This window comes from Mustela putorius, unplaced genomic scaffold (genome assembly GCF_011764305.1).
Source record: "Mustela putorius furo isolate JIRA1106 unplaced genomic scaffold, ASM1176430v1.1 tig00000228_pilon_pilon_pilon, whole genome shotgun sequence".
Classification (NCBI taxonomy): domain Eukaryota; kingdom Metazoa; phylum Chordata; class Mammalia; order Carnivora; family Mustelidae; genus Mustela; species Mustela putorius.
The window spans coordinates 38,056,100-38,078,150 of NW_025421322.1; the positions used below are offsets into that span (position 1 = coordinate 38,056,100).

The following is a 22,051-nucleotide window of genomic DNA, read 5'->3' on the forward strand; positions in this document are numbered from 1 at the left end:
GAATGCCGAGAGAAGGAGAAACCAGCCTACATGGGTCCCGGACAGGACAGCCTGTCTCCCAGATGCCTGGCCCAACCCCCCACCAAGATCCACGGCCAGTGGGAGCAGCCACGCACCAGCAAACCAAAGTCCCAGTCTAGCCTGGGTCCATTCGCCAACTGGCTCCAACATCTTGGAAAAGCCACTTTGCCTTCTCTGAACTTGAGGACTCACTTCGGTAATGTGGGGTGTGGACTCGAGGGATCCGGAAAACCCTGTGCGACTTTCAGAGCGAGGGTCAGGTGTTTTTCAGGACAATCATTACAAGTATTCAGAACAGCTGCAAATGATACTAGAACAGCTCAGAGAACACTAAGAGGTTGAAGAGGGAAATCAAACACGGCAAGACTGGTTTTCCCCCACACTTTCTGAGTGCTTGAAGGAAGGCAGTGTGTGAAAGAGGCTAGATTTTTAAATTTCCTAAAGTAGTAAACATTTCTACCAAAGAACTATGACCCCGTGGTACTGACATGTGCGCTGGAGAGGAGATCCCGTGAGAACCGCAGACGGCTGCTGTCCTCAAGACCGGCCCGACGGCAGTCGCCTTCCCTCATGGGAACCTTCACCCGCACTGACCCCATGAAGGCAGAGGGCAGGCCGAGGGCCCTCCTTGCCGTCTGTCCTGAGCAACTATCACCTGGTCCATCTTCATGCCCCAGAGCAGGTGCCCCCGGGGGAGGCCCTGCCCCTCCCACACCTCCTGTGACTATTCCTGCCTGCGCCTCTCAGACCCGGACACCTGGCCCACTGCCTCGCACACCCAGGCATCCAGAAAGGGCTATTAATGGAGAAGGTTACTGAGAATATTCCTGCATATTCCGAAATGTCCCCGCTGTGATCCCGGGTCTTGCTGGGCTCTGGAAGGTTGTCCCCATGTGACAGCCCTTGAGAAATCACCTTTTCTCCAGACTAAACGCCTGGGAGAGGCAGCAGCAGCTCCTTGGGGGCCCCCGGCCTCCCCAGAAAAAACTGGGGTCGGCGTGAGCCCTGCCAGGAGGGGGAGCATGGGGCGCGTGCACAGAGCTGTGGGAGGTGAGGGCACAAGGTGTTCGTGAGGTCCTGTGTAAGCAGAAAGCGATGCCTCTGCGAATTTCTACTAGAAATACTTCTCCAGAACAAAGGTTCCCAAAGCACAGAAGCATTCCTCCCTAGCCTCTGGGAGCCCCCAGCGGGCACGGGCTAACTGAGATCTTCCTGTCAAGGTGTCCATTAGCATTCATCAACCATGCCCTCTGCTTCCTTGTTCTAGAAACATCCCCAAACACAAGAAGCAAACACAAATAATGCAATTACTTTTTAAAAAATAGAGAAGAATCCCAGAGGGGAGAGAGGAAGCTCTGTGTCAAGCAGAGAGGCTGCTGTGTGCGGAAGGCAGAACAGGCTCAGGAGGGGCGATTCATTGGAAATAACAGAAGCCCCTTTGGCCTAATCACCTGGAAGCAGTGCAGAAGGAAGCGGGCAGGCAGGCATCTGGGAGGGCCCTGTGGCCTCCAGGACCACAGGCCGCGTGCTCACTGACAGACGGGGCTTAGCAGGGAAGGCGTCCTTGGTAGATACCAAGTTTGGAAAGAAAAAACCTTCCAGATGGCATGGGCGTACACAGACAGTGGGCGAGGTGAGGGTGCGGCTCTCCCGTGGGGCCAGGGCGGCCAGTCCGTCTCTCCCGTTATTGCGGTTCGGGCCTGCCTGTCCTTCAGTTGCTGAGAGGCCAAGAGGCATACGAGCCAGGAGCTCAGTGGCGGGCACTCGCTGGGTGTCCGAGTACCACAGCCCTTTCCAGTCCCGCTACCACAAAACCCAAGTGCGAAGAGCGGGCCTGTGTCCGGAAGAGGCAGCGTAGCTGGAGGCTGACGGGGGCTCAGTAAACCCCAGGAAACCCAGGTGCTACCACGCGCACGTGTGTCACCCAGACCACACAGACGCTTCCGTGTGCCCTCCTCAGCCCCATGGCACCAGGAACGCCGTCCAAAGGAGCGCCGGAAGGAGGGAAAGCGCGTAGAGCAAGGACAGAGCAAGCCTCCTTCCCAGAGGGTGAGGGTGAGAGTGAGGGCAGGAGGCCTCAGGCTGGAGGCGGCAAAGGGGGACGAGATCACAGCGACAGCCACACACGCGGCGTCCCTCCCTAGGGGCCCGTCCGCCCGCACCTCCCGATCCCAGGCTGCCTGTGACGTGCGGGGCCAACAGAACGTGCAGAAGTGACGTGCTCCCGCGGTGCTGTGCGGTCCTCCCCTTCCCTTTCCCCCCACCACAAACCCAGCACATCTCAGCGCTGAGTCGTGAATGACAACAACACAAGTAGCGAGAGCCACCACTCCGGGGTGCCCCGGAGACTCGCCACGCTAAGGCACTAAGGTTCTGGGTCTCCTGTTACTGCAAGAACCTCGGCCGAAGGGGATTTGGATCTGCTTCTCCGTGGCCAGGAGACTAGACAGCGGAAGAGCACGGGAGCCGGGCGGAGAGGCTCCCAGGGCGGAGACACCCGTAAGCAGACACTGACGTCACGCAGGGGGTGGAGGGCGTGAGGACACAGTCTCAGAGAACGCAGAGATGCCCAGGCAGGCCGCAAGGCATGGGGCACTCCCGAGGAAAGTCCACGGCCACCCAGAACCGCTCTGCCACACGGCTCAGACGCGACACCTGCCGTATTCACCTCCTTCCGCAGCGGAACAGTGACTGGCAACAGCGTGGGGAAAGGCCGATGAAGCATGCGATGTTTGGCTTTTAAAAGTGTTCAATGAGTCTTCCCAAACTAAACAGACTCTGACCACGTGATCCAGAAACCACACTCCTTGGGTGTTTACACGAAGGAGCTGCAAAGGTCTGTCCACGGGCGTTTACAGCAGCTCTGCTCCTCCTCGCCAGGATCTGGACACCACCAGCGCGAGCTGTGGGGGGCCACCCAGCCCGCGGGGGCCACTCGGCGCTGAAGGGACATGAACGTGGACGGCTAACGCGAGCCAGTCGGAAAGGCTATGCCCTGGATGATTCCAGCTCTAGGACGTTCTGCGAAAGGGAGTGCTAAGGAGACAGTAAAAGGATTCCCGGCCGCAGGGCTGGGCGCGCGGGAGGCTTTACAGCGGGGCATCTGTCCAAACAGTAAGAGCAGGGGTAAGAAACTGTCCCCAGTCAACTGGTCTCCCTGTTGTGGGGGCTGGCGGCTGGGGGGGAGGTTCAGAGACATGGGCACGTGTTCGGTTGTTTTATAGGAAACCCGCAGACTTTGCCCTGGAGGCCTAGGACCTCCGCACTCCTCAGAGGCAGCTTATGACCCGTGTCCTCGGGTCCCCATCAAGCCCTGGAAAGAGGCTCCCCTCTCAGGAGTCACCAGCTCTTTCCCAGCATGGGAAGCCCACCTTGTGCCCCATCTTGAGTCTCGGGAGGCTCCAGGACGACCGTAAAGCCAGGAGGGAGGACAAGGCTGCAGAGGGAGGAGGACGCGGCAGGCCCGCAGGGCCCTGGAACGCGGCTGGTCCACACCAGGTCACACGCTCACAAAGAAGACATTGTCCACCCCTCAGAGCCCCATCATCAAGGGCCTCTGCCCCTTCCCCTCTTCAGAATGACATACTACTGACACAGGAGAGCACTCGAAGTTTCTCTAAGGAAGCAGAGATAGGCTCTCATTTACGGAGCCGTTACTAGATGCTGGACAGCCTTGATGCCAGGGACCGGAGCCCACACCCTCCTCGCCAGGCAGGCGTCCTCACGGTCCTGCTCTGCAGACCTCAGCACCGACGCTGGGGTGAGCACTTTACCTGACAGTGCGCGGAGTAATGTGGGACGACACTGGCCCAGGTCTCCATGGCCCCCGAGCTCCTTCCTATCATTTCTGGAGAGAGTGCCAGCCCCGAGCGGACTTTGGACAAAGACATGAGCCGTGACGATATTCCACAGGTGTCACAAATGACATTCACAGGTCACCATGTGTCGCAGGTATGTCTGAACTCTGAACACATGCAGGCACACAGAACATACATCATGCATGTATCCCACACGTGTGTGTACCCCAGGCATCCCCGGACGGATTCGGGAAGGCAGCCAGCAAGGCAGAGGACTGGTCCCACCCTGGAAGCTCAGCACCCGCACTCCAGGGGTGACAGCACGCCGGGCCTCGTGGTGGCCTGGCCCGCCTTCTGCTCGTCTCGCCGTGGGCCCTCCCTCCCGGCGCACCGTGAGCCCTCGGAGCCGCAGGCCTTTGCTGTGGGTGTCACAGGGCCTGGCAGGCGGCCTGGTTCCCGGTGGGAGCTCTTGACTCAGTCAGGATGAATGGGTGGACAGAACTCAGTGCCGTAAGCGCCTTAGGACCCGGCTCAAAGCCTGGCTCGGACATGAGCCCAGTGTCGCCTGGAACGAGTCACGAGATCTCGCCGAGCCTCAGTCTCCGTAGTTGGCAAGCAGGGCTCTGCGGGGGCAGGAGAGGAGGCCAGAGAGGGTCCCAAGGTGTCTGCCTGAGGACCAGGTGCTCCCACGGGACCACGCGGAGCACAGGTCGGGGCGGAGGGCCTCGGACGCCCGTTCTCCGCCGCGGCCATGGGCATCCAGGCTGGCATTCTGGAAGCCCAGGAGAGCCCCTGACGGGGCTAGTTGCACTGTGCCCACCTCGAGCAGGTACCAGGGGCTAATCGGGCCTCAAGTTACTGTCACTTCGCAGAGACTTTCTGAACTAAAACGAACGACCGCCCCATTTCACTTGGGCTCTGCGGCCAAGGGCTCCAGGCAGTGCTCAGCTCCAGGAGCCCGCCTTGTGACTCACGTCCCCAGCCAGTGCTCCCCTCTGAAGTATCTCCCTCGTTACGTGAAAAAGGTCACGGAAGCCACAGTCCGAGGAAGGCGGCTGCGATTTTCCTGGGCCGGGTGCCTCCCACGAGACCCTCACCCCAGAGTGGAGCCCCTGGGCTGGCTTCAGGCCTGTCGATCCAGGGGGCCCACACCCAGGCGCAGACCGGATGAGCCTCTTAAACCTCTTCCTACTCCAGCCCAAGGGCATTCGCACCTCATCCTGGGCCAGAAAGCTCTGTGTGGGGCCGAGCAGGAAGGCTTCTGAGGAAGCTGAGGGCCAGCAGTTCCCAGTGGAGCGAGCAGGTGCCCGGAGCCCCGCAGGGGATCCACGCCCCTGCTCTGGGCCCCCGAAGGCTCTCTGGGCCGTTCTGGAGAGCAAGCCCCATCAGGGCAGGACAGCCAGCAGCCCTCAGCCTCAGATCCCCCATGGGCTCTACAAAATCCCAGGACACGGGAGAGAGCCTGAACCTCCCAGCCTCTCAGAAGAAGACCTATTCCCTCACTCACAGCAGAGAGCAGACTAAAAATGGTCCAATTCCCCACAGGCCGTGCAGGTCACACCACTATCACTTCTATCTTCTTGGGATGCAATCAGAAGCTGGACCTTCGATTCCCGATCGGGGCTCCTCGGCCAAGGTTGCAGCAGGCCTTGCTGGCCTGTAGGAAGGCAGCCTTGGGGCTGTGGCCTCTGCACGCTGGGGAACCTGCCCCAGCCTGCTCCAAGCCCTGTACTCCCCGGGGCAGTGAAGGCAACACCATCCACCCAGCTGCCCAAACTAGAAACTTCCCTTCCCTCTCACCCCCACACCTCAAATCCTGCCAACTCCTCCTCCCTGCCGAGCGTCTCTGGCACCTGGCCTCTCCTCGTGGCATCAAAGGCAGCCGCAGTGGCCGGCACTATGGCCTCCCCTGACCAGCACCCAGGCTCTCACCAGCTGTCACCCCTTTCCGGACATTCCCTAGAGACCAGTCAGACACTCTCCTACCTAAAACGCTCTCATGACTATCCCTTTCCCCCAGAAAGAAACCCAGCATCGGCTCACAGGCCTGGTGCCTTCCTGCCTCACGCTGGTCTCTCTTCTCCAGCCTGCAGCTCAAACTCAGAATGGTGTCCAGCCTGGGGACCCCGTGTGCTCTCCCCGACCCCGACCCCCTGGCTGTCACAGGCTATTCCCTCTGCCTAAGCAACCCCTCACGCAGTTTGCCCTTGCCTCACCAGCTCCTTCTTGGCCCAAGGCTCCCATGAAAGTCTCGCATGGAGAAGCTGTCCCCAGCCACCCCACACTGGCTGGTTAGGGGATGAGCCCCTTGCCCTCACATTCCCACCATGAGCCCCACACTGGGGTGGGCAGTCTGCCCTGATCCTGGGCTCCAGGCCCAAAGCACTAGGTCTGGTTCTCAGCTCTTGTGACAGCACCAGCCGGAGTACGAATGGAAATGTGCATGAAAGCCAGAGGTTATCTGTGACAGATTTTAAAACCTTGGGCATGAAGAACACGTCCCAGGGCATGCACGTCCTACCGCCACCCCCACCCCCCCCACCCCCCGCCCAGACACTTGCAGAGACTCCAATGAAACATTACAGTGAGGCTGTCTCTACCTACTTTTAAAATAACCATGGCACAGCTTGGATGTGAGGGTGAGCCCCCAACTTCGAGGACCCACAAGGGATCTGTAGGGAAGCTCAAGTTTCCCCACAGGAACAGGTCTGCCATCAGATTAACGCAATGAGAAGAGTCACACTTTAGGGGACAAGGCCGGGGCTACGAGGAGCACGGGGTGCCCTTCTGTACGTTACAAACACACCTCCCCTCAGGTGGATGCATGGCAAAAGCCCACTCCCCCTGGGTAGACCAGTGAGAAAAGGGCATGCTTTCCTCTCAGTGAACCCCAGCTCTAGCACAGCTCCCAAGTAGAATGTGGGGGGATTATCAACCCCCACCCCAGGCCAGGACAACATACGCAAGGTTCACCTGTGCAACCACACGCCACAGCCCCTTATGACTCCACTGAAAGCAAGTGATCAAGGCATTTCCTACCCCGACCTCAGCATCTGAGGCTGCATCATGGAGCCAGCCACCCAGAGAATGAAAACCTCAGACACCCCAAGAGCAGAGTCTCTAGCAATGACCCTGCAGCCTTCCCACTGCTGACCCACTCACAACCAAGCGTCCCCTGAGCACCTACGAACTGCTGGACACTGGGCCAAGGATGGGGGATATTTGAGAACAACCAAGACACAAACTGCTAGAAATGTTTCACCGTCTGGTCCCATGGTTCCTGCACTTGGCCGCGTGTTAGAGTCACAGATCCTGGTGTCCTGGAGGCAGCCAACCCATCAGACCGAGATGTGGGGTTAGGCGAGGAGAGGACAGGCAAGTCCCCGTAACTACAATATGCAGCAGCACAGCCTGAGGCCCTCTAGTCTGGCAGGAGTGAAGACGTGCCGTAGAAAATTAACACCATGTGAGACTCTTGCAGAAGAGCAAGACAGATGTAGCTGGAGATCGGGAGCAAAGGCAATCTGTGCGAGTCCTGCAGGCGTCCGCTCTGCTCTCCAAGCCTCGGAGGGGAGGAAGCAGGACGTGGGACATGGGGGAAGGAGGGACCGGATGTCCTTCCACCCCGGGTTCCAACCAGGGCAGCCGAGCAACATGCTTCTCCCCCCGAGACCCTAGAGCTCGAGCGCCCCTTAGAGCACAGAGTGTCAGTTCCACGCCCACAGTGCCCGCTTCTAACTGACACTCTGACCAGCTACCTGGGACAGCAGCCCTGGGGATGGTGACGCCTCCTATGGCCGCTACACCAGAACGTCCCCCGTGCACGCCGCACGCACAGCTGCCCGGCTACCACCTCGTGCCTTGCGAGCACCTCCTCACGCGGAAGCGTCTCTGTGGCTGCGGGCTCCGGACAGAGGGACTCACTCCGCCTGCACGTCAGACAGCATCGGGAAGCCGGGACATGAAGGTCCAAAGAACAACTAAGTGCCCCAGCAAAGCCTGGGCTGGTAGCCTCCCCAGAAAGGAAGCGCGCGCCCTTCACATGGCTGAGACGGGCTCCAGCCACGGCGGCGAGGCCAGGGGACCGTTCCCAGGGTGTGACAAAGCGTACTGAAAAGTAAGGACTTGCCACCTGGGGCGTGCCCGCCGTGGGTTGCAGGGGCACCATGTCCTAGACACGACTCAACGTCAGTATCTGTAACGACCCATAACAGGCATTAGTGCCCCATTTTAAAGAAAAGTGCTTGGATCTAAAACTAAAAATGCTAAAAAGAACCCAGGCAGCAACCTCTTTGGCCTTGGCTGCAGTAACTTCTTCCCAGACACGTCGCCAGATGCAAGGGAAAAAACAGCAAAAATAAACTATCGGGACTTCATCAAGATAAAAAGCTTCTGCACAGCAAAAGGTAACAATCAACAAAACTAAAAAGCAGCCCAGGGAAGGGAGAGGATGCTTGCAAATGGCACGCCAGATAAAGGGCGGGTAACCAACACCTACGAAGATCTTAGAAAACCAACAGCCAAAAAAATGAATAATCCAATGTAAAAATGGAGTTTTTGAACAGATATTTCTGCAAAGAAGAAATCCAGAGAGTTAACAGACCCATCAAAAGATGCACACCAGCCCTCATCGTCACGGAAATACAAGCCAAAACCACAATGAGATCCCCCCTCACACGGGGTAGAAAGGCTAAAATCAACAAAGTAAGAAGCGACAGGTGTTGGCGAGGATGTGGGAAAGGGGAGCCCCTGCACTACCGGTGGGAAGGCGAGCTGGCCCAGCCACTCTGGAAAACAGTGGGAGGGTCCTCAAGAAGTTAAAAATAGAGCTACCCTACGACCCAGCAATCACACTACTGGGTATTTACCCAAAGAATACAAAAACACGAATTCTAAGGGATATACGCCCCCCGCCACCAGATGTTTACAGCAGCATTACCTATGTAGCCAAAGTATGGAAGCATTCCGAGTGTCCACCGCCTGATGAATGGACAAAGACGTGGCGTGTGTGTGTGTGTGTGCGCGCGCGCGCACGCATATGTTTACCACAGATGCTGTGTGTGCATAATGGGACATTGTTCTGCTATAAAAAAGAAGGAAATCCTGCCATTTGCAGGACGATGGATGGAGCTAGAAGGCTTCATGCTAAGTGAAACAAGTCAGAAAGGCAAATTCTGTATGATTTCACTCATATGTGGCTTTAAAGAAAAAAAAAAAACAAATGAGCCAAGAGAAGAGAGAGAGAGAAGTCAGGAAACAGACCCTCATTTATAGAGAACAAACATGGTTACCAGAGGGAGGTGGGTGGGGGGTGGCAGAGCGGGTGACGGGGACGGAGGCGGCCCCGTCCGGACCTGGGTGACGTTGGCAGTGCTCAATCACTGCGTTACCTCCCGAAGCCAACCTTACACGGTCCGCTCCCTGCACTGGAATTTAAGCACAAGTGAAACAAAAACTGAAAAGCGCTTGGAAGTTCGCTAAGGCCAAGCCCTTTGCCCAGGACAGTTGAGTCAGCCAGTGGCTGGGCCCGGGCCCGGGCTGGGGTGGCCCCAGGTCTGGGCTCACTGTGCCTCGGGACAGAGCCACTCAAGAGCGCCGCGGCCGGGCTGGGGCGTGCGGGAGGAGACGGCCTCCCGCACAGGAGGGAGACTCTGGAGAGGAACACGGAACAGAAGCCCACAAAAGGCCCCACGTCAGAGGGTTCTGAGGAAAGCGGAGCTGCGGGGGGTATGGATCCCATCCGTCGTCTTCTCCCTTTCTCACAGAAGGCTCTCTGCGCCGTCTGAGTCAGCACACAGCTGCTGGTCGCAGGCCCTGACTGCGGCCCGACGACTCCTCCAGGCTGCACTCCATGCTTTGTTCCTGCCGCCCACCGACTGTCAGGGGCTCCCGGCGATTCAAGCGCCAATGCGTGTCTGTTAGGAAACTTGAGAACCGCTCCTTACGAGGCAGGCAGAGTGCAGTGGTGGAGGCCACTCTGGACAGTGGACTGAACACTCCGGGCTCCACCATCACTGCCCAGCGCCTGCTAAACAGCCCTGAGCCTCAGTTTCCCCATCGGTCAACTGGAAGGACGAGAACATGTCGGGATGCCTTCTCCTCGCTTCTGGAAGCTGCTTCGGAAGGGCTCTCCCATATTCCTTCCAGATTGGAAGAGAAAATCCCCAAAGCCCTCCGACTCGGAGTCACGGTGGGAGGGACCGCCCAGGTCAAGGGCACAGGCTCGCCCGTGCCAGGCGCGGGCTCCGGCACCCGGGGCGGAGGGTGCGCCGTAAGTATGAATAAGGAGGGGTGCCCAGCACGAGCGCGGGCCGCCAACAATGAGGGGCTCCCTGGATGCCTCATGCAGCTCTTCAGAGCACGCAAAGCAGCTCAACGGGACAGATGAGGGTCCGGGCGGCTGAGGGGGGACGAGGAGTCTGAGTCTGCGCTGTTCCAGGCGTGGGGCTACAGGAACGTGCAACGCAGTGGGAGGCAGGGCGCACGGACGTCACTGTCCCCTGCTCCCAGAGTGAAGTGCTCAGTAGCCACGGGCATCCCGCGGGGCCTCGCCATGCCATCGCCACCCCAGCCTCCATGTGCCCGTGACGACTTCCGTGCGACCCCAGCCGAAAGCCCTGGAGGAGGAGGGTGCCCTGGCCGGCTCCCCACGGGTGAGCTCTCTGAGCCTACTCCCTCATCCGCTAAGCAGTGACGACGGCGATCAGGGAGGCGGCAGCCCCACCACAGAGGCGTAAGAAAGAGGAGGGCGGCTCCGGAGGGCCCCCCTCCGCCCAGCCAGCGGGACAGCGTCAGGGCCAAGCCCCAGAGCCTCCGAGGTGCGGTGTGCTCGGGTGTGAAGGCCACGCTCAGGGGCGCGCAACCAGGCGGCTGGGCTCGCAGACCACCAGCGATCGACCTCCCAGGTGAGGGGGCGCGAACACGCGGCTGCCAGGCCCGCGGCACGGGCCGTGCACCCGTGTGATGGACGGAACAGAATGGGGCAGCTCGAGGCACAGAATAACATCTATCACCAGAGATTAAAAAGATGCATATGTAAATGAGGGTGGTCATGAAATTTGATTTTAGTGGTTTGACAATTAAGTAAAAACAACAACAACAAAACCCCACAATAATTATCATTTTAATTTCCCAGTAAATCTGCCACGGGCAACACTGTATTTTCTTAAGAAAGTTGATGCCGTTTTCCTCATAAAAGCTTTCTACAGTTTTTGGTCATCCTTTGAAACTGGACTTTACGGCATACAGCTCCTGCAGAGAGGCCCAGGGGTCGGCAGGTGGCCCTGGGCTCCGGTGGCCAGCACTGCATGACCCTGGGAAAGTTCTGACCTCTTGACTCAGAGGCCAAAAGGGCACAAAGTTGACACCTGAGCTGCCAAGCGAGGAACACAAGCACTCCGTCGAGAACCCTTTCACGCCACTCCTGAGGGCACGCTGCCCCACACCCCGCAACCGCCCCTTGTACACCAGCCCCAGATCACTCCTACTCAGTCCTGCTCAACATCAGCACCTCTTCCTCCAGGAAGCCTTCCTGGCTGCCTCCACCCCACCTGGGCCAGGTACCTCCCCGCGTGCTTTCCACTCCCCTCACCGTGCGCACCCGCTGCCCGTTTGCCCCACACCAGCACAGAAGGCCCACCTTCGCTCACCGCCTGCCCTCCTGGCAGGGCCTGGAGCCAGCCCGACACTCCGGGAATGAATTCATCAACACCATGGACGCCAAGAACCCAGGATGCTTCTCCGCCTATCCTTCTGCCGGCCTTCGCACTTGACAGTGGACTTCACAGTGCTGGTCACAGCTCGCCGAAGGCTGCACGCAGTGCCAGGGGAGAGGAATGGAGTCGGTTCTTAACCTTCAGTCACCATTCCCAGCAGAGCTGAGGAGCCAGACAGATGTGGAGCCTAGCAAGGGGCTGTGCTGCCCGTGCTCGGGGGCTTACCCATAAAATGCAGATAAAACCTCTCGCAAAAGCAGCACGAGGACTCAAGGGCCCTCACTTCCAAACACACGGGCTGGGTAACTCCGCCTTCCCTGTTTCTCCGCCTGGGAAGCACACGCTCCTGTCCCGGGTGGAATGAGGTTGCCCCTTCCGACCAGGAGGGGAAGAGCCGTGCAGGCTTCCCAGTAATCCAAGAGGACTTGAGCTGGTCCCTCTCCTGGAGTCGGGACCATCCTTGAAAGGAAATCAAATGCCTGCAGGCACAGGGGTGCCGGGGTGCTGGGAAGAGCCGGAACAAGGCCACACGAGTCCCAGGAGCACAGCCTTTCATCAGAGCACACCGCGCCCTCGCCAGCAGCAAGCGCTGTCTGTCCGCCCGTTTCCCAGCAGCAGTGGGAACAGCACACACAGTTGGGGGGTGAAACCAGAGTCACCGAGGGGCACAGCCCCACCCGCTTCAGAGCAGCCAGAGACATCTTCAGCAGTGGTGCCACCTGAGGCAGGCTGGGGCCGGCTGCCCACAGCAGAAGGCATGAGGCAGGAGAATGGCTCAGCTCAGGACTCCGGGAAGGTCTCAGGCCCCAAGCAAATGGCCTGCGTCCAGAGCAAGGCCATCCGTGGCCGGGGTCTGTAGGACGCCTCCTGGAGCTGCCAGGTAAGGTTCAGCCGCCTCTGCTTCCTCCAGCAGCATGGTCTATGAGCACTGGCTGCCCTCTCCAGGGGCAGAGCATGTGTCTCACCTGATCCAGGCAAGCCCAGGGACATTTGAAAAGGGGAAGGGACGTGCGTCCCTGTGACCCCACAAACACTGGGCTCCCCGGCACTCGGCACCGGTTAGTGGGACAGCAGGTCAGAGCCAGAGATGACTGCTGACTTCTGATTTACCAGTACCACCGCAGGCCAATAAGGTGCCCCAACAGGCTGTTGCCCGCCATGGGAGACACTCGTCCCCCTCATCACACCCAGCTCCCGGGCTGGGGGGGTCCCCTGTTCACCCTGGCACTCCTGGAGCCCCGCACAGCCTCCGCAGAGCAAGTTCTCCGAGGATCAGTATTTACTGGGTGAATGTGTTATGAAGGAATAAAGAACGGGTGAGCTGGGAGCACGGAGAACTTAAGAGAGGTCGATAATGAGGAAGCTTGAAGCACGAGATGAATCTGTGATCACTTGCGTGCGAGTTGGACCGCCAACGCCTCCAGCCTTCCACCGATGCCACCGATCCAGCTGAGACCAAGTGTGACGACTGATAATCTGTAACAACTGGTTTCACGTTGGTGTCATCAGACGACCAGACTTAGGTCCACTGAGATCTCCAACCACATCAGACAAAGGCAGAGAGGGGTCTGCTCGCAGCTTCCTTCACGATCTGGAGAACAGCACAGGGCCTGGAGACCTGCCAGCAGTGGAGACCCCAGGGGCTACACAGGCACCCTACAAAAGGAGCCAGTCCTGCACAAGGCGCTGGACACTGAGCCTCGGCCTCCGTGGCTCGTGGGCAGGAGCACAGGTGCCTCCACTCAGCAAGTCCTCTGCAGGGGCCCAGACAGCGAAATCTCCGGGGGGAAGGCCCCCAAGGCGCAGGGCCTCAAGCTTCCAACTCTCCACCCTAGCTGTCCTGCACCACGGGCCACGGGGCCCGATCCCACATTCGCAGGAGTCGTTAACAATAATCACATTAAATGGCAACACTGTGAAGCCATCTCGGAGCGGATCAGCACGGAAAGGGATGAAGCAGCGTATTCGTGCAACAAAACAGAAACAGCAGTCGGAAGGAGAGAACCAGACATATATTTATCTCCACAGCATAATGCTGATTTAAAGTTATAAAAAGACATATTTTTTAAAAGACGTATGTGATATAGACCCGCCTGTCATAAAAGAACTCTGAAAATAATGTTTGGTTGCAGATATAAAGACAAAGAAGTAGCAAACCACGGTGCGAATGATTCCATCGCCTCTCCGACCGCAAGCCCCTGAGAAGGGAGGGGAGGGGAGGAAGCCGGGGAGATGGGGAGGAGGGCTCAGCTCTCTGCCACTTACTGTTTTCCCAGCGCCGCGTTCCCCTGGTGCTTGCTTATGAAAAACGTCAAACCCAGCATTGAAAGAATTCTTCCAGGAACACGCTCTCTGGCCACTAACATTACAGCCCGTGTACCTTCTCCGCACGTCCCTCCACTTCCCGTCCCTTGTCCGTCAGTCATCTTAGTTGTCCAGCCTTCCAGAGACCACTGCCGGGGTCAGGCCATCCTCCACGGCCTCCAGGGGCAAAGCCGCGCCTAGAGCTCAATCCTTGTGCACAGTTCGTCTCTGGATATAAAACGGACTTGGAACGAAATGCACAAACCAAGCACACACATGTTGAATTCTCAACGTAAACACACGGGTAGCACACACACACACACACACACACACACCCAGTTGTACCCTGAGACCTTACCTAGAATACCCCCGTGCCACGGCCTGTTAGAAGCCCACCCGAGCTCTCCAGAGGCAAGTGACGCTCTGCTCCTTCCACGGCAGACGAGTTGGCTGCTCGTTCTGGGACTTGGGTGAATGGCGTCCCGTGGTACCTGCTTTTTTCGGGGAGGCTCCCCTCATGTGGGGCTCTGTTCCTGGAGCCCCCCTGCTGAGGCTTTAGGGATATGCTGCGTTTAGTCACTGAGTATCATTCCAATTGCAGAAAAAATGCCACCTTTGCTTACCCAGTCTCCCGTCATGGACATCTGGATTCTATTTTCTGGCCATGAGCATTCTCGTGTAGGTCTTCTTGTGATAAACATTTAAACTTTTTCTGAATAAATTACCGGAGTTGGAACTGCTGGGCACCGAGTAGGTGTATGTTTGGTTTTGTAAGAAACCACAGACCCTCCTCAAAGCGGCCACACGCACTCACCTACCCGCCAAAACACGCGGGTTCCTGAACCTTCCCCTCTGCACCGGCGCTCGCCACAGGCGGTTCTCTGACATTCCTTCTGGTGAGTGTGGAGTAAAATTACATTTCCCCCACTGACTCTGTTAATGTTAGCTATTTTTTTTAAACGTTTTATTTCCTTAAAATAAGAGAACGACACAGACAAGGCAGAGAAGGGAAGGAGGCAGGCAGAACGAGACAGAGAGATCTGGGGCAGATAAAAGTGAACAAAGGGCTTATGTCTGGGACCCGTGTGTGCTGCTTTCTCAAGTATTTTCCCCATGTGAGAAGTATTTTTCAATTAAAAATAAAAATTGTATTGCACCTACATCTCATCCCAATGCTCATTCTGTCTCAAAGGGCAGGCCCCAATATCCAAGCGGGACACGGAGACACGGCAGTGGGTCTGGGGAGAGGCCCGGCCGATGGGGGCGGGGGCCTGGGAAGGGGCCCCCAGAGCGGAACTCCGGCAGCCTTCGGGGCACGCCGTGTGGCCTGGCCTCACTCCTGGACGGCTCTCACTTCTACCTCACCTCCTGTGAGGTATGGCCCAGGGCCTGGCTCCATGCCAGGGCCCAGTGGAGCCCCCTCTGTGCCCTCTGGGGACTGGGCTTGGGTGGCGCCTCCCCCTCCCTGAGACCTAAGCCTTGCCTGCCCTACTGTGGAATTCCTCAGGCACTTCCTACTGATACTGATAGAGGCCCCACAGTCAAGGCCAATGCTTCCCAGGTACAGCTTTAAGAAGTGAAAGTGACATCTTGCCCAGGTGCCTCAGGGCCTGAGGCGGGTGGGGGGGGGGTCCGGAGCAGGCACCCGGTTCCTTAGATGGCCACCCCTCGGCTTCGCCCTGACCTCACACCTGTCTCCAAGTTGAAGCCACTTCAGAATCTTTCCGGGACCCCTGATCGCGACCAGGGTTCCCCCGAGAGAGAGACAAACCTGACTTCCCTCTGGGGTCTCGGAGGGAGGGTCACCGCGGCACCGCAGGTGGACGGAGGGCACACTCACCGCTGGCACTCGCCGGCGTGCAGGACGAGCTCCTCGTTGCCGCGGGCGCTGACCGTCAGCTCGTGCTCCGTGGAGTTGAAGACGTCCAGGAGCAGGTGGCACTGCCGGGAGCTGCACAGAAGACAGGAGAGGAATGAGGATCTTCTGGAAGCCAGACGAGAACAATGGAGACATTTTCTCCTCCCAAAAGACCTGCTACCGCTCAAGGAAGGCAGAGGTGCATTTGACAAAACGGCACACAAAGTGTCCCGGACGCTCACTCTGAACTAACAGAAGTCTGCAAAATGGGTTTGGGCATCAAAGCCTCCCTGGTCCTGGGGACACATGTGCACAGCCTGGCATGCCTTGACCAACCAAGTGGCCTAGAAGGTGACCAAGGCTGCCCAAGGCTCGTGGTTGTGAGGACTAGAACTCGGACCCGGAAGTAGGACCGCCAGGGAAAGCATGCGGCACACAGAGCTGACCGACCAACCTGGCGTCTGAGTCATGACCGAGTCAGGTGTGTGCCGCCGTCCGCAGGTACAGAGCCAGGTGCCGGGCGCGGGCACGCGCAGAACCGGATCCCTGCTGTGCGTGTGCGCCCCTGCCACGAGCCTTCCCTTCGGAGCTGTGAAGGCGCTGTAGGTTTACTCACCCCCGCCCTCCTGACACCTCCCCTCCTTCGACTTCTCTGGTCCAGAAAGTAAACACTAATACACTCAAGCTCAGGGGCCCCTGCCACAGGAGAGGTCCCTGAAACCAAGGTCTAGCCGGTAAGGATAGGCCAAGAAAGACCTGTCCCCAAGAGAAGGTGTCACCTCTCAGGGTCCCTAGTCCCTCCCTGCCCCGAGATGACCAGGATGCCAAGCAGCTCAGCACCCGCTTGGGGGCACTGAGGCTGTGGACCCAAGTGGGGCCAAGAGGGGTCTGGGACACTGTGGCACCTTTAGTGGTTGAAGTGGCCACCCAGAGCCTCTGCCCCTCCGGACTCATCAGCTACTCGTGAGGAACAAAACCCAACCGCACATGCATCGTCTGCCTTAGTCTCCATTGTGAGACTCCCGTCACAGGTGTGGTGAATGCCATGTGTCCCAGCGGGCGCACGGCAAGGAGTCACGTGTGTGTGAACTGGACGGGACCGCCGTACCCACGCTGGAGCAGACACGGAAGTCAGCCACAGACGCAGAGGTCATTCTGGAGTGAGGGAGGACCACAGACTCCGGAAAGGATCTGTGCCCTGGTTCTCCCTCAGCTTACTGTGTCTTCAGAATATGACCCTCCCAAGGGCATCTCAATTCTCAAATTTACTTCTCAAGACTTTTCTGGTAGCAAAGGAAGGGCAGATTGCCAACAGCCCCGTTAGCTGGGGCGTCCAGCTCTTCATTTCATCTCGACGCCCTCAAGGCCGTGTCCCCAGATCCCCGCGCAGGTGGGGAGAGTGAGGCTTGGCGCATGGCCACAACGCCAGTAAGGTGACCAACACTGCAGACTTAGAACTCAAAATCCTGTGCTTTCCATGTAGTTGGAAACAAATATTCCAAACCTGTCTGTTCTGTCCAGAGAAGGGAACTGAGGTGGGGAAGCGTGCAGTGCCCCAGCCAGGGACGTGGGCACACAGACCTGTGCCCATGCACACACACCCATCACCCCATCAGAGGCCGCGGGGCATCTGTAAACGCCGACCGTTGGAGGGGTGCACGCAGCACCCGTGCGCAGTGGGGGCGGGGAAGAGAGCGGCTCTCCCGTCTCTGCGGAGCGCCGCTGTGAGGAGTCACATCACGTGTCCTCAGAAAAGCAGGCTCACACTGGTTGATTCGAGGTTCTCTGAGTGGGAGTGTTTCCCCCAGAGGTTCAGCACTTGGAAAATATTCATTAGCTCTGACAGCTGCGTGCAAAAGGCCTCCTCACTCGGCTCACAGAAAAATGAGCTTTCAAGAATGAAGATCTATTCTGCCTTTGTCATAACTTCATGAAATCTTTAATCACAGCAAAATCTTTCATCAGGAATGGGAATTCGTAAGACATTTATCAGAGGAGGAAAATTGAAGTGATTTTTAAAAGCAGGGAAGAAAAGACTGGGATATATACTGTTTGCACTCACAGAACGTAGCAGTTAGAAAACTGCACGGGCACGAACAACAGAACATCACCCTTCTGTGTCCTCTGTTTCTTCTGACTCACTGAGTGTGGGGGCCTCCTGATCCAGTGTTTCCGTTCCTCCTAATTGTCAGCCTCGTGATGTACTGGCAGGTCTCTGCTTTCTGTCCATTGTTCACAAATTAATTCCATTCCCTGACCTCCAAAAGGAGCATTTTGTACCCACCACAATGTCCTTACTCTGTGTATCTCTCTGCGTCACTCTGGATAGTCTTAAGTTTTAGGCTCCACCTGAGCATAGTTACTTTAATTCCAGCTTTTTCTATATTGTCTTATTTTGTTCCAGTTCTGCCCTTCCGAAGTATAGAAAAACCCAGGAAAGCTTCCTAGAGGAACGAGATGGGAGCAAGTCTTAGAAGGACAGGTCCAGCTGCCGGGGAAGGGGACGATGGTGTCCAGGCAAAGAGGGTAGGGCATATGAACCAGCGTCAATCGAGCGTGTGTGCACTGTTTTGTCTGTTGAGAATTCGGAACTGTGCTACTTTTCTCTGACAAATACAACGTCTGCTGAGTCCCCACTGTGTGCCAGGCACTGTTCCAGGCTCTGAGAATATGGACGGCAACGAAAAAAAGTGACTCTCACTTTCACGGAAATCACACCATTGTGATGAGAGAGGGCCGGGAAAGAGGAGGTGAGTTTACAAAATAAAACGTTTAATCATTCTGTAAAGTGAGGAAAAATACATTCAAAAGGCTGCTGAACAGCAGGTAAAGACACATCCACAGAACGAACAACTTTCTTCTATATCAACTGAAACAGTTACAAAATAATTTTTAAGAAAGAATATTTATAATAGCAGCGCATTGTTAAAATGTCTATACTGCCTAGAGCAATCTATACTTTTAATGCCATTCTGATCAAAATTCCACCAGTATTCTTCAAAGAGGTGGAGCAAATAATCCTAAAATTTGTATGGAATCAGAAGAGACCCCAAATCGCTAAGGAAATGTTGAAAAACAAAAATAAAATGGGGGGCATCATGCTACCTGATTTCAAGCTTTACTACAAAGCTGTGATCACCAAGACAGCATGGTACTGGCATAAAACCAGACACATAGACCAGTGGAACAGAGTAGAGAGCCCAGATATGGACCCTCAACTGTATGGTCAAATAATCTTCGACAAAACAGGAAAAAATATACAGTGGAAAAAAGACAGTCTCTTCAATAAATGGTGCTGGAAAAACTGGGCAGCTATATGCAGAAGAATGAAACTCAACCATTCTCTTACACTGTACACAAAGATAAACTCAAAATGGATAAAAGGAATAAATCTTTTTTAAAATGCTTGAAGAATGTTTATGTAGAATAGTTTTGAAGCTTTATAGAATGGTGTTAAAGATAAAGAATAAACACAGTAATGCGTTATACTCCAGGGTGGGAAGACAATATTTTAAATAAGTTGCCTCTTTTGAAAATGTCTATAAATTCAATGAAACTCAATATAAAATCCCAACAGAGTTTCAAAACAGTTTGTTTTGATCAAAGTTGACACACTGATTCTAAAATTTATATGTAAGACCAAAGGGTCAGGAACATAGAGAACAATGGTCAGGAAGTTGTTTGGGAGGGATTTGGCCAACCAGGCATCAAGAGATGTCGTAAAACTGTAGCAATGAAGGCACTGCTGGGGGCAGCGATTTATAAATACATCAATGGAAAAAACAGCCCCGAAACAGATCCATGAATATAAGGAAACTAGATATAAGGACTGAAGTAGCAGCACTGATCAACGGGAAGATTCAATAAATACTGCTGGTCTGCAAGTGTAGGCAGACACACAAAGAAATGATATCCCTACCTCACACCATAAACAAAAATAAATTTAAAATAGATTGAAGAGCTGAAAAAATTTCAAATAGAGCATATAACTGTCTAAATCCTTTAGAAGAAAAATACAGATAAATCTAAATCCAAACATATGAAGAATTACATTAAATATAAATGGCCTAAACACTGTAATTAATAGAGACTGTCAGGATAGACTAAGAAAACAAGATTGAACCATATGTTATCTAAAATAAATCCACTTTAAATATGATGAACAGGCTAAAAGCAGGAAAATAAGCAGAGATAAAAAGGAAGGTCATACAATGACAAAAGCATTAATTCACCAAGAATACGTAATAATTCTTAACATAAATCCACCGAGCTACAGAAGCTCCAAAAATACATTAAGAAAAAACTGAGAGAGCTGAAAGCAGAAACTCACAAAATCAGTGTTGAAGACTTCACTCCTCTCTTAGCAATTTGACATAGCAAGCAGACACAAAATCAGCAAGGATTCAGAAGAAGCAACCCATCAGCCCTCTGCGTCTGACTAACACTGAGAGAAGATTCCATCCAACAGCAACAGAAAACACACCTCTCAAGCATTCGGCAACACTGACCAGGAGACAGACCACACAGACCACAGGCCATAAAAAAATTCCCGATGAGAACTATGTTCACAAAAGCACTATTCAAAGGTATTTATAGCAGGTCTATTCATAATCATAAAGAGCTAGGAACAATCCAGAATGTCCTTCAGCTGGTGAGAGAATTCACAAACTACAGTACACCTACCCAGTGGAAAAGTGAAAAACCTCAATGTGGTCAGTGAATGTGGTCAGTGAAAAACCTCACTTTCAAAAGGTTACATACAGCATGGTTACATTTACATAACCATCTGGGAAAGTCAAGCCCCCAGTGGAGAACAGATCAATGGACACCTGTGGAGGGGTGGGGCAGGGTAAGCAAAGGGTAGCACAATGAAGAAACTTGGGGGGGGGTGATAGACTGTTTTTTTATCCTGATTATGGTGAATCAATGAATGTACAAGTGACTTAGAACTCAAAAAACTATACACCAGAAAGTCAACTTTATTGTATGCCAATTTAAATTTTTCTAATTGTTGCAATTTAAAAATTAACATCATAAGTCTGATGAGCTTTCGTGCATAAAATTTGTTGTGAATACCAGTTTTGTAGCTTGATGGCTGTAACATCTTAAGCGAGTCATTGAATTTCTCTGAGCCTCAGTTTCCCCGGGGGAGACAAGAATGTCTTTATCATCAGGTTATTAGGAGGCGTGAATGGAAAAATAGGTGAAGGTGCCTTGTTAAGTTCCAAGGAGGACAAAGGACTGGACGTGATGTCACAGACACGAGAGGTGGCGCTTGCTCTCAGCTCAGCGGTGTCAGCAAAGGGAAGGCACACAGCCCTGCCAACAACACAATCGCAGCTAATTATTCCATGGTGACTCAGCTAAAAGCGAGCACAAGAATTTCCCACGCCAAGGTGTGAGTCTTATCTAAAACCTGTTGAGCCTCAACCAGAAAGTAAGTGGGGCTCTTTCTCTCCTTGACCCCCAGAATCCAGTCGTGTCCGTGGGGCCGCCCAGGCTCCCAGCATTAATGCTCGGTCATCCCAGGGAGTGCAGTCAAGTGAGCAAACACAAAACCAAAACAGGCAGGCATGGCCACACACACCGCTGGCCAGATTCGTGTGGCCCTTTCTCAAAATCCTGTAAGACGTCCTATTTTCCTAGTCTGTCTTCTTTCCAGAAAAAAAAATCCATACCCAGTTTGAGGATGGCAGGAAGTATCTCTGTTTCTAACTTTCCAGTCAGTAAGTTCTTAAATATGTTTCAAAAAACGTCCCTATAGGAGAAGCGACCTGGGTTGGCTGTAATTACAAAGACACCAAACAACAAACGTCAGCAGGACAATGCGGAAACCGGAGCCTTCAGCGCAAGCACAAAATGGTGCGGCCCCTTGGCCTTCCAGCCCGGCAGTGCCTTAATGAGGAAATCTGGTTACCGTGTGATCCAATGACTCCACCCCAGGCATTCCCAGGAGAGATGAAAACAGTATCTACACACCAATTGGTACATAAAATATCAAAACAGTATTATTCGTATCGGCTCCCAAAAGGAATTAAGCCAGTGTCCATCAGCAAATGAACAATGGACAAAATGGAGTGTATCCCAGTAATGGAAAACTATTTAGCCGTAAAAACGAATGGCAGGACAGTATTTCACTATGGGTGACCCTTGAAAACATTATGCTAAGAGGAAGAAGACATTCACAGACCGTATGATTCCACTTACATGAAACACTGAGAACAGATAAGCAGAGACAGAGCAGAGGTTTGCAGTTGCCTGGGATGGAGGATGGGAGCCACTGGTAATGGGGGTGGGGCTTCTTCTGGGAGGATGGAAAGTTCTAGATTTGGCTGCAGTGATGACTGAACAACTCT

At 54.8% G+C, this 22,051-nt stretch overlaps 1 protein-coding gene across 3 annotated transcripts in view; it reads right to left on the reverse strand.

The window, feature by feature from the left end:
- Positions 1-22,051, reverse strand: part of TRAPPC9 (trafficking protein particle complex subunit 9) — a 487,526-nt gene that overhangs the window by 141,455 nt on the left and 324,020 nt on the right. For all 3 annotated transcript variants that reach the window (XM_045078162.1, XM_045078161.1, XM_045078160.1), the window contains one exon: positions 15,678-15,788. In XM_045078162.1, coding sequence (XP_044934097.1) covers positions 15,678-15,788 — 111 coding nt within the window. The remainder of the gene's footprint in view (positions 1-15,677; positions 15,789-22,051) is intronic.